Source organism: Elephas maximus, chromosome 8 (genome assembly GCF_024166365.1).
Source record: "Elephas maximus indicus isolate mEleMax1 chromosome 8, mEleMax1 primary haplotype, whole genome shotgun sequence".
In the NCBI taxonomy this organism is placed as follows: Eukaryota; Metazoa; Chordata; class Mammalia; order Proboscidea; family Elephantidae; genus Elephas; species Elephas maximus.
This window is the reverse complement of record NC_064826.1, coordinates 120662208-120675499: the sequence shown is the minus strand read 5'-3', so window position 1 is coordinate 120675499 and position 13292 is coordinate 120662208. Positions and strand designations below refer to the sequence as shown.

General features: G+C 41.5%; 1 protein-coding gene and 1 non-coding gene across 5 annotated transcripts in view; both read right to left on the bottom strand.

The window, feature by feature from the left end:
- The window catches only part of NUDCD3 (NudC domain containing 3), a 208079-nt gene extending 195053 nt beyond the window's left edge, over window positions 1–13026 (bottom strand). For 2 of the 4 annotated variants that reach the window (XM_049894501.1, XM_049894500.1), the window contains exon 1: window positions 12523–13026. In XM_049894501.1, coding sequence (XP_049750458.1) covers window positions 12523–12714 — 192 coding nt within the window. In that variant the 5' untranslated portion in view covers window positions 12715–13026. The remainder of the gene's footprint in view (window positions 1–12522) is intronic. The other 2 variants (XM_049894499.1, XM_049894498.1) reach the window with 2 other exon arrangements.
- On the bottom strand, window positions 5266–5348 carry TRNAL-UAA (transfer RNA leucine (anticodon UAA)). Its single transcript has one exon. It is a non-coding gene; the product is annotated as a tRNA-Leu (tRNA).
- Window positions 13027–13292: the final 266 nt, after the last annotated feature.

Here is a 13292-nt window from a genome sequence, read left to right as displayed (position 1 = left end):
AGAGAAGCTACCGACTAGGAGAATATCTTCAGAAACCATACATACAACACGAATCTAATAACCAAAATATATACATAAAACTTCAGCACTTAACAACAAAAAGACAACCCAATCATAAAATGGGCAAAGGACTTCAGTAGACATTTCACCAAACAGGACATTCAAATGGCCACCAAACACATGAAAAAATGCTCAGCATCATTAGCCATCAGAGAAATGCAAATCAAAACCTCAGTGACACACCATTTCACTCCTAGTAGGATGGCTAAGATGAAAAAAAAATATTAAAATAACAAATGTTGGTGAGGATGTGGGGAAATTGGAACCCTTATCCATTGCTGGTGGGATGCACGACAGTACAGCCGTTTAGAAAACAGTATGGCAAGTCCTCAAAAAACTAAAAATAGAACTACTACATGACTCAGCAATTCCACTCCTAGGTATATACCCAAAAGACTTGAAAGCAGAGATTCAAAATGAGACTTGTACACCAATGTTCACTGCAGCACTAGTTATAATAGCCAAAAGGTGGAAACAATCTAAATGTCCCCCAAAAGATGAATGGATAAACAAAATGTGGTACATACATACAATGGAATACTACTCAGCCAGTAAGACAAATGAAGTCTTGATACATGCTACAGTATGAATGGAGCTGGAAGACATGCTGAGTTAAATAAGTCAATCACAAAAGGGCAAATATTGTTATGACCTCACTTACATAAAAAGACAAGAAAAGGCAAATGTATAAAGAACAAAGTTTATTAATGGTTACCAGGGGAAGGAGGGACAGGAAAAGAAGTTGTTAACAGTGATGGAAACAGCAAATTGATTACAGGTAGAGTTGCACAGTTGATTCCTGTAATTGCTGTCAATAAGTTGTACACCTGTTAAAAAGCTGAATTGGCAAAAGCTGTGTGATAGATATGTTTATAACAACAAAAAAAGAGGAGCTGCTGAGGCTGCTTATGTACAGTCAAAATCCTCATGGGATTTGGTTTCTTGGTTTAGATGTTTAAGGTCATGGTTTCATAGGACATCCCAGTTAGTTGTCCTATTAACATGTTTAGTGTTTCTGTTCTAATCCTAGTTCATTGTGTAGTACCTGGGGTCTTAAAAGCTTGCAAGGGGCATCCAAGGAACAAAAATTAGTCTCTATTTGCCTGGAGCAACAGAAGAAGAAAGAGAATCAGGAATAGAAGGATATGGAATGTGTAGTAACTGCCTCCATGAACAACTGCCTCTCCTGCCACGAGACGAGAAGAACTGGATGGTGCCCACCTACCAATACTGAATGTTTCGATCAAAGATTCTATAGAAGGTGCAGCCTTGGTGGCACAGTGGTTAAGAGTTCAACTGCTAACCAAAAGGTCGGCAGTTTGACTCCACCACTGGTTCCTTGGAAACCCTATTGGGCAGTCCCACTCTGTCCTATAGGGTTGCTATGAGTCAGAATCAACTTAAGAGCAACAGTCTCTCTCTCTAGGGTCTTAAAAGCTTGTAGGCAGCCATTCAAGACACAATTGGTCTCTATTTGCCTGGAACAACAGAGGAAGAAAGAGAGCAGGAATATGAGGATACAGAATGTGTGGCTAATTGCTTCCATGAGCAGGTGCCTCCTCTGCCATGAGACCAGAAGAACTGAATGGTGCTGGCTACCATTACTGAATACTTTGATCAAAGATTCTATAGAAGACTACTGATCAAAAGGTGGGAAATACAGAACAGAATTTAAAAACCACATAGACTCCAGACTTTCTGGAGCCATGGAGGTTGGATGAAGCACGAGAACTATTGCCCTGAGATAATCTTTAAACCTTAAACCAAAAACATCCCCTGAAGTTAATGGGGGAGGAACAATTCAGAAAAGGAAGACGAGGATGGCTACACAACTCGAGGAATGTAATCAATATCACTTAACGGTGCAGGCAGAAACTGTTGAATTGTTGTACAACAAATTTTACAAATTAAATAAATAAATAAACAAATATGCACCTAACAGCAATGCACCAAAATACATGAAACAAATACCGATTAACATGAAAGGAGAAATAGACAACTCCACAATAACAGTAAAGGACTTCAGCACACCACTTTCAATTACAGACAGAACATTTAAAAATAAAATCACTAAGGACATTAAGAACTGAAATAAAACCATTAAACCAACTGGACGTAATGGACATATAGAGAACATCTCACCCAGCATCAGAGCATATGCATTCTCCAGCACACATGGATCATTTTCCAGAACAGACCATATGCTGGGAAACAAGTCTCCACAAATTTAAAAAAGAATGAAACCACACAAAGTATCTTCTCTGACCATAATGATATGAAGCTAGCAATCAACAACAGCATAAATAAGGAAAAAAAGAATAAATACATGGAAACTAAATAATACACTACTGAAAAACCACTGGGTCATAGAAGAAATCAAAAATGAAATTAAAAAATTCATAGAAGTAAATGAAAACATCAAAACCTTTGGGACACAGAAAAGCAGTACTCAGAGAGAGATTTATAACAATAAATGCCTACGTTAAAAAAGAGGAAAGATCCAAAATCATTAACTTGAACCAGTAACTTGAACAAATAGAAAATGAAGAGCAGAAGAAGCCAAAAGCTACCCCCCAAAAATGAAATAATAAAAATCAGGCAGAAATAAATGAAACTGAAAATAGAAAAACAACTGAAAGAATTAACAAAACCAGAGTTGGTTCTTTGAAAGGATCAATAAAATAGACAAACCATTGGCTAGACTAACAAAAAAAAAAAATCTGAAAGAGGCAAATAACCAAATTAAGAAATGAAATTGGTGACATTACAACTGATCCAACAGAGATAAAGAAGATCATAACTGATCACTAAGAAAAATTACACTCAATCAAATTTGAAAACCTAGATGAAATGGACAAATTCCTAGAAGCACATTATCTACCCACGCTAACACAGAGGTAAAAAATTCAAGCAGACCCGTTATAGAGGAAGAGATTGAAGATGTCACCAAAAAAAAAAAAAAAAAAAAACCCAGGACTGTATAGCTACACTGCAGAATCCTACCAAACGATCAGAGAAGAGTTGACACCAATCCTACTCAATCTCTTCAAAAACACAGAAGAGGAAGGAACGTTACCAACTCTTTCTATGAAGCCAGCATAACCCTGATACCTAATCCAGGAAAATACATCCCAATAAAGAAAATTACAGACCAATATCCCTTATGAACATAGATGCAAAAATTTTAAACAAAATTCTAGCCAACAGACTGCAGCAACATACCAAAAAAATCATACACCATGACCAAGTACAATTCGTATCAGGATTACAAGGGTGGTTCAACATTAGAAAATCAATCAATGTAATCCACCACATAAATAAAACAAAGGAAAAAAACCATATGACCATATTAATCAATGCAGAAAATGCATTCAATAAAATTGAATACTCTTTCCTGATAAAAACACTCAGCAAAAGAGGACTAGAAGGAAAATTCCACAACATAATTAAGGGCATATATACAAAACTAACAGCCAACATTATACTCAATGGAGAAGGGCTGACAGCCTTCCCTTTGAGAATGGGAACGAGTCAAGGATGCCCGTTACTACCACTCTTATTCAACATCCTACTGGAAGTCCTAGCCAGAGCAGTAAGACAATAAAGAGAAATAAAAACCACGAAGATAAGAAACAGAAATAAAAAAAAAAAAATGGAAAGGAAGAAGTAAAACTATCTCTATTTGCAGATTACATAATCCTACACATAGAAGACCCTAAGGATTCCACAAGAAAACTGCCGGAACTAATAGAAGAATTTAGCAACATTGCTGGCTGATCAATACACAAAAATCAGCTGGGTTCCTCTACAATAACAAAGACTACTCCAAAAAAGAAATGAAAAAACAGTATCATTTACAAATTGATAAAATACCTAGGAACAAACGTAACCAGGGACAAAAAAGACTTACACAATGAAAATTATAAAACACTACTACGTGAGACTAAAAGAGACCTATAAAAGAGAATGACAGCCTATGCTTATGGATTGGAAAGCTTAATATAGTGAAAATGTCAGTACAACCTAAAGCAATCCCAATACAAAGATATAACGCAATCCCGATAAAATCCCAACATTCTTTACTGAAGTGGAAAAACTAATGACCAACTTCATATGGGAAGGAAAGAAACCCTGAATAGCGAAAGTAATACCAAAGAAAAAGAACAAAAAACAAACGAACAAAAAAAGAACAAAGTAGGAGGCCTCACATTCCATGCTATCAAAACATATAATCACTGTAATCAAAACAGGCTGGTACTGATCTAACAATGGACACACAGACCAATGGAATAAATTTCAGAACTCAGAACCAAACCCAAACATCTATGGACAAGTGATTTTCGACAAGAGGTCAAAGTTCATTCAGTGGGGCAGAAACAGTCACTTTAACAAATGGTGCTGGCAAAACTGGATATCTACCTGCAGAAAAATGAAACAGGACCCATACCTCACACCAATACAAAAACTAACTCAAAATGGGATCAAAGACTTAAACATCAAACCTAAAACCATAGAATTCCTGGAAAAAAACATACAAAGAAAACTATGGGACCTAATCTTTTGTAAAAAATAGGATAATAAACATTACAACAGCAGCATGAATAGAAGACAAAACAGATAAATGAGACATCATAAAAATTTAAAACGTACGCTCATCAAAAGACTTTATACAGACTGGGAAAAAATCTTCAGAAACAACTTACCCAGCTTATCCATTAAGGGTCTAATCTCTAAAAGCTATAGAAAACTCCAACAACTCAACAACAAAAGACAAACAATCCAATCACAAAATGGGCAAAGGACATGAATAGAACCTTCACCAAAGAGGACAACCAAGCAACCAACAAATATATGAAGAGATGTTCACGATCAGTAGCCATTAAACTCATTGCTATCGAGTCGATTCCTACTCAGCAACCCTATAGGACAGAGTAGAACTGCCCCATAGAGTTTCCAAGGAGTGCCTGGTGGATTCAAGCTGCCGAACTTTTGGTTAGCAGCTATAGCTCATAACCACTACACCACCAGGGTTTCCCATTAGCCATTAAAAAAAAAACACAAACCAAACCCCATGCCATCGAGTCGATTCTGACTCACAGCAACCCTATAGAGTTTCCAAGGAGCGCCTAGCAGATTTGAACTGCCAACCCTTTGGTTAGCAGCTGTAGCACTTAACCACTACACCACCAGGGTTTCCATGCCACCTACCAGGATTGGGATTCGAACCCATGCAGACATATGTCCATTGGATCTTAAGTCCAACGCCTTAACCACTCAGCCATCCTGGTGTCATTAGCCATTAAAAAAAAAAAAATTTTTTTTTTTTTTATTAGAGAGATGTAAATTAAAACTACAATGAAATACCATCTTACCCCAGCTAAAGTGGCACTAATTGAAAAAAAAAAAAACAGGTAACAACAAATGTTGGCAAGGATGTGGGGAGACTGAAACCCTTATCCATTGCTAATGAGACTGTAAAATGGTACAACCACTATGGAAAACCATAGAATTATCCTGTGATCCAGCCATCTCACTCCCTAGAGACCTAAAAATAATGACACAAATAGACATATTCACACCTATGTTCATTGCTGCTTTATTCGCAACAGCAATTAAATGGAAAAAATCAAAAGTGCCCATCAATGGATGAATGGATGAGCAAATTGCGGTACATGCCTACAATGCAATACTACACAACCACAAAGAACAATGATGAGTCCACAAAACATACTGTAACGTGGATGGACCTGAAGGGTATAATGCTAAGTGAAATAAGTCAAGCACATAAGCACAAACATTGTATGATCCCTCTTTTATGAGACAAGAACTAAGGTCAATGAACAATTTGTATAGAAAATGTCAAATGGGAAACTAATTTGCTATGTAAACTTTCACCAACAATGGAATACAGGAAAAAAAAAAAAGACAACCTGAGACTTCAAAGAAATTTTCAACCTGCTGAAGTTCCTTCAAGCTGTGCATACAGATCTTTAGAAATAATCCGGAGGCAAGTGTGAGAAGACTTACACTATACCAATAGTCTACTCCCAAAACATAAGGGGAAAGCTTTCAAGTTCTAGAGTGCAGTAGACCAACACTCTCATCCAAATCCTCTTTGCTGATGTTCAGAAGAGACCTCCAAACGTCCCACCTCAAGCCAGGTGGCTACAATAATTGGTCTACGCAAACCAGTCCAGAAAGACTGAAATCATCTCCTTCTGAAGCCAAATTGTGTGCCAGACAACAGATCCAACTCCACACACCAGCTGTGTCTATGGCAATCTCAGCTTCCCTTCCCTGTTCAGTTCAGACTCCAGCTGCCCATGCAGCCCTTCTCTCTCTCTCATCCCCAGCCACCTGTGGTTGGGTCAGTGGGTACCAGGTCCTGGCTGCAAGCTCAGGGGTCCACACAACTTCCTTCACTTCAAACCAGCCAGCCCAAAATTTAGGGTTTTCCTCTACACCCTCAGGGTACCAGCCACAAGCTCAAGAGTCCACACAACTCCCTCCGCTTCAGACCAGCCTGCCCCCACCACTCCTTTGAGTACCACAATTCACTGAAATGACTCACAGAATTCGTGGACAGCATACTACACTCGTTACAGATTTATTACAACCAAAAAGGGTACAAACAAAAAGACACATAGGGTGAGGTCTAAGACAGATCACAGTGTAGAGCTCCCACATTACAAAGATGGATGTGTTCCCCCTCCCATGCATGGTTATCAACCAGGAAGTTTCATCTGAGCCTTAGAACTCAGAGTTTTTATCAGTCTGACCACCTGGTCATGACAGATTACATCATGCCACCTGAGACTTAAGTGTCATGGATTGGATTGTGTACCCCCAAAATATGTATCAACTTGGCTAGGCCATATTTCCCAGTATTGTGTGACTGTCCACCATTTTGTCATCTGATATGATTTTCCTATGTGTTGTAAATCCTACCTCTACAATGTAAATGAGGCAGGACTCAATCTACAAGATTAAGTCGTGTCTTAAATCAATCTCTTTTGAGATATAAAAGAGAGAAGGGAGCAGAGAGACGGTGGGGACCTCATGGCACCAAGAAAGAAGAGCCAGGGGTGTGCACATCCTTTGGACTCAGGTCCCTGCACTGAGAAGCTCCTAGGCCAGGTGAAGATTGATGACAAGGACCTTTCTCCACAGCCAACAGAGAGAGAACGCCTTCCCCTGGAGCTGGCACCCTGACTTCGGACTTCTAGCCTCCTAGACTGTGAGAGAATAAACTTCCATTTGTTAAAGACATCCACGTGTGGTATTTCTGTCACAGCAGCACTAGGTAACTAAGACAGTAAGAATCTGGCCCCCTGATTGTCTGGCTCCCAGAAACCCACAACAAAAGGCCAAATTGCTTTTTAGGCCTCATAGGTCTTAGGTCATTTGGTCAGGAACAGAGAAAGAAAACCTAAGAGGCAGACGAGTAGGGATGGGGGTTTAGGGGAGGACCTATTTGCTGTGCAAATACCAAGTCACTTAATCTCATTCAATATTTTAATATCCCACCCCCACAACGAAACCCTGGCGAACATGGAAATCACCTTTACAAGCACCCAGCCTAATTTGGCTCTGCAGGATTAAAAAAGCAAAGCAAGGCAGTCACTCTGAGGACTAAGGCGCGCCCGACGCAAGCCACGGTATTTTCAAACAGCTCTTGTGTGTGCAAAAGCTGGACAATGAATAAGGAAGACCTAAGAAGCATTGGTATTCTCTGCTTTCAGCCAGGATCCATCTGACAACAGCAATGATATCCCTCGTTCCACATCCTCTTCTAAATCCGTCTTGAATTTCTGGCAGTTCCTTTCGGTACTGCTGATCCACAATCAATCCCCATGGAAGCAGCAGTCAAGAAATCAAATGACGCATTGCATTGGGCAAATCTGCTGCAAAAGACCTCTTTAAAGTGTTAAAAAGCAAAGATGTCACCTTGAGGACTAAGGTTCACCTGACCGAAGTCATGGTGTTTTCAATTGCCTCACATGCATGCGAAAGCTGGACAATGAATAAGGAAGATCAAAGAAAAACTGATGCCTTTGAATATACGGTGCTGGCAAAGAATACTGAATATACCATGGACTGCCAAAAGAACGAATAGATCTATCTTGGAAGAAGTATAGCCAGAATGCTTCTCAGATGCAAGAAGGAGGAGACTTCATCTCACATACTTTGGACATGTTATCAGAATGGACCTGTCTCTGGTGAAGGACATCATGCTTGGTAAAACAGAGGGTCAGAGAAAAAGAGAAAGACCCTCAGTGAGATGGACTGACACAGTGGCTCCAACAATGGGCTCAAACACAGCAATGATTAAGAGGATGGCTCAAGACAGGCAGCATTTCATTCTGTTGTGCATGGGGTTGCTACGAGTTGTAATTGACTTGACAGCACCTACCAACAACAGGATTAAAAAAAATAGATTCCCAGACTTCACCCTGATCCTTGAACCAAAATATCCAGGGAATGTGTGTTTTTCTAAAGTTCTTCAGGTGACTCTAATGGTTGAGTACCACTTCCAGAAAACACTACACTCTCTTAACCAACTCCTGGAAACGCTATTCCCTTGGTTTCCTTTAAATTTAGCACCCTGCTCATTTACCTCCCATCTCCCTACCACTCACATCTCCCTTAGCGTTTCTGAGCCCTGAACTGTAATTGTTCCACAAAGGTATACCTTCCCTACAGTGCAGGGACTCCTGTCTGCAAGACCAAACTCAACTTGTGTAAAACTAAACATTTCCCTAAACCCAAGTGACATTCCAGTTAATGCTCTATCATTATTCTAATCATCCAACTTTGAAACCTTGCAGCATTTTTAAATCACTTCTCCCCTTCTTCTGACCTTCTCCCCCTCTACCACTTCATTAAATTGGTCACCAAGTCTCAACCTAAAGGAGTGGGCTGAAACATAAGAGGTGTCTTATAAATAGTTACAGAATAAATGAATGAATGAACTACCTCTGTCAGTTCATCTGTTAAATAAGGATAAAGACCAGCCTCTCAGGTTAGGGTGAGGATTAAATAAGTAACAGCCCAAAATGTAAAAAAAAATCTAATAACCAGTACACACATACGCAAAAAAAAACCAAACCCAGTGCCGTCGAGTCGATTCCGACTCATAGCAACCCTATAGGACAGAGTAAAACTGCCCCATAGAGTTTCCAAGGAGTGCCTGGCGGATTCGAACTGCTGACCCTTTGGTTAGCAGCTGTATCGCTTAACCACTATGCCACCAGGGTTTCCAGTACATACAAGTATTCCACAAATGTAACTTTCAATCACCTTAGACAAAAGTGCTCTCACCCTACCACAGAATGGTTAAATGATAGAGTACAAAAGTTTGGAATTAGAAAAAAAGTTCTAAGTTCCAGCTTTATGATGAACTAGCTGTGCGTTCTTAGTAAAGTCATTTAGCTTTGCTGAACCAGTGCCTTCTCTGCCACATAAAAACAACCTTATCTACTTCAGCAGAAAAAGAGAAAGACCCTCAAGGAGACGGATTGATACAGTGGCTACAACAATGTGCTGAAGCATAACAATGATTGTGACGATGGAGCAGGACCCAGTAGCGTTTCCTTCTGTTGTACATAGGGTCACTATGAGTCGGAAGCAGCTCAACAACACCAAATAATAATATAATAATTTCAAAGGGACATCATGAAGATCAAATGCCAAGACTTACATAAAAGCATTAAACTGCCATACCAAAAAAACCAAACCCATTGCTGTCAAGTCAATTCCGACTCATAGCGACCCTGTAAGACAGAGTAGAACTGCTCCATAGAGTTTCCAAGGAGCACCTAGTGAATCTGAACTGCCGACCTTTTGGTTGGCAGCTATAGCACTTAACCACTATGCCACCAGGGCTAAAAACTATCTCCTATAGCTCTCTGATCATTCAGATGGCACATATGACAATGTAATGGATTTGTGTCCCCAAAAAATATGTGTTGTAAATCCCAACCCCTACTCCTTGGAAGCTCTATGGGGCAGTTCTACTCCTTCCTATAGGGTCGCTATGAGTTGGAATCAACTCAACGGCACTGGGTTTTATACTTGTGGTGGAGCCCTGGTGGTACAGTGGTTAAGTGCTTGGCTGCTAACCAAAAGGTTGGTGGTTCAAATCCATGAGCTGCTCCACAGAAGAAAGATGTGGCAGTCTGCCTCTGTAAAGGTTAGTCTAAGAAACCCAATGGGGCAGTTCTACTCTGTCCTACAGGGTCGCTACCACAGGAGAAAGATGTGGCAATCTGCTTCTGTAAAGACTACAGTCTAAGAAACCAATGGGACAGTTCTGCTCTGTCCTATAGGGTCGCTACGTGTCAGAATTCAACTCTGAGGCAATGGGTTTATGGCACAGAGAAACAAGCAAGGATAGAGGAAGACAGATACCAAGGAACCAAGAAGCAGAAGCTGAAAAGAGACGAGGACCTCCACTAGAGCCAGCGCCCTGAATTCGAATTTCTAGCCTCCTCAACTGTGAGACTACAGCCTTGAGTATGCGCTACACCTCAATATAAAGAAAACAAAAATCCTCACAACTTAACCAATAAGCAATATCATGATAAACGGAGAAAAGAGTGAAGTTGTCAAGGATTTCATTTTACTTGGATCCAGAATCAATGCCCATGGAAGCAGCAGTCAAGAAATCAAACATGCTGCATTGGGCAAATCTGCTGCAAAAGACCTCTTTAAAATGTTGAAAACCAAAGATGTCACTTTAAGGACTAAGGACCCAAGCCATGGTGTTTTCAATCACCTCATACGCATGCGAAAGCTAGACAATGAATACAGAAGACGCAAGAAGAATGTGATACCTTGAATTACGGTGCTGGTGAATAATATTGAATATACCGTGGACTGCCAGAAACAAGAGGAAGACACTCAACAAGATGGACTGACACAGTGGCTGTAACAATGGGCTCAAACATAACAACAATTTTAAGGATTGTGCAGGACCAGAGGACTGTGTTTAGTTCTGCTGTACATAGGGTTGCTATGAATTGGAACCAACTCAATGACACCTAACAACAACAACAAATTGTGAGAAAATTAATTCGTTTGTTAAACCCACTCATTCGTGGTATTTTTGTTATAGCAGCACTAGATAACTAAGACAGCCACTGAAAAGAATAAGGAATAGGCTTCAGTTCTGAAACTGAACTCCTTTTGAGCCCAATCCCCACCCCTCATTTGACCATATCACCTTTGGCAGTTACTCAAACAGCCTAAGCTTTTATTTCTTCATTTAGACACTGAGGAAAGTAATACCTGACCAACCTGCTTCACTGGCTTACAGTAAGGCTTCAGGAGGTAACACAGAAAAGCGCTTTACAAACTGTAAAGCCCTAGATAACCGTGAGACTTATCAAACGTTGGACTTCTCCAGTTCCTACAGTCTCAATGCTTAGCTAACTACTCTTTCAATCCCACCAAAAATCCTGCCTCCCCTACAAAACCTTGATTGCTCAACCATCATTTATATTCCTTTCCTTCCAATGGTAGCACCAAGGGCTCTATGACATAATTGGCCTGGCACAGTTCTCTATTACTTTCTGTGTTCCATCTTCTGAACTATACTAAGCATCCAGGGGGGAAAGACCATTACTTATAGATCCACATCACCAGTACAGCTGCTGGAGAATATAAAACACATTCAGTAAATACTTGCTTACTACTTACTACACTCAAAAGTACACAATCAACTTCACTGAATGAATACTAATAGCTCCTTAACACAATTTAACGTGGGTTGTATACACGTACTCAAATGTGAACTTAGTAATTACGCAAATAAGTGTAAATTTAATAATGTTATGACTGTCTCTGACCTGCGAATTCACATTTCAAACAAGATGATCATACCCATTCATCAACACAATCCCTCAGTCATCCCTTCCACCTCCAGAGTCTGTCTTTGTAGTTTTGGGGCGTGTAGATTTCTGTTGACGTAAATTTGTCTTTCCTCCCGTCTGACCTAACATCTGCATCGTTTTCATTCTCTGACAAGCAGCGCCTAGCACTTGAAGAATTATGCACTGTGGGGTGAAGAAGATCCTCAACAACCAGTTTACTACTTCTGTCACGTAAGTATATCGTGTGTAAAACTGGGCTGCTTGAGAGCTGGTCACAGCTCCCACAGAAGAATAACCTGATACCCGATCAGCGTTTCAGATTACTTTCACAGCCATTATCTCATCTGGTCACCATCACAATCTTGCGAGACAGGTCTACAGAATCACCAGATGAGAAAATTGAGGCTGGGAGAAGTATTCCACAACTTAAGGGGGGCGGAGCCAGAAACGCAGCTTGGACTGCAAGGGAAGTCAGGGAGCAGGTTGCCCGCAGGAATGAAGCTCCCGGGACCTCTTTGGCCTCAGTGACCGGCTACTGGGCAGACGATCGGGTGGACACGAGTTGGGAACCTGCCCGCTCCGCTGTTACCTGCAGCACCAAGGCCTGGGCCGCCCCCGGCGGAAAGCCCATGCGGTCAGAAGGGTGGCGCAACAGGCGGTAGAAGTCGGTCTTGCGGTAGAGGAAACCGAAAAGCACGCGCAGAAAGTCCTGGACGTTGCCCACATGCTGCAAGATGCCCAGCAGGGCCTGGTCGTACAACTCGGCTGACCCGGGCTCCATGTCCTCTGGCCGGCCCAGGAGGAAAGCTCACGCACTGCTGAAGGATGGAGCAACCCGGACCAGCAAGCCACTTCCGGCGTGCTGCAGCTAACGGCTCCGCTGGCCAGCACAGCCGCGAACTTCCAGTCCGCTCTCGTTTCCCCTAGCCCTGCGGCCCTAGAGACGCGTTTTGGCTGCCGATCCGGGAACACCGTCCTTATTGCCCCTGCCTGGCTTTCCCGCCAGCCGGCCGTCGCTGCAAGAGCCAGAGGTAGAAACCAAAGTGGCTCCTAAGCGGAAGGCGCCCCGCGGTTGCCGTACTGAAGACATCTAGGGACCATGATTGAAACGGGCGGAAGGATTGCGGCTGCGGGCACTGGCACGTGTACAGGAGCGTCACTTGATCTACTGGTTTTTGTCACGTGGCCTGTGGGACGCTTGATAGTTTCTGGGCTGAATTCCCGGCTAGGTGTGCTGAGCTTAAGAAGCCCTGGTAGTGCGGTGGTTAGGCGCTCCACCGTTTACTGAGCCAGCCACTCTGCGGGAGAAATATGTGGAAATCTGCTTCCATAAAGATTACAGCGTTAAAAGACATATGG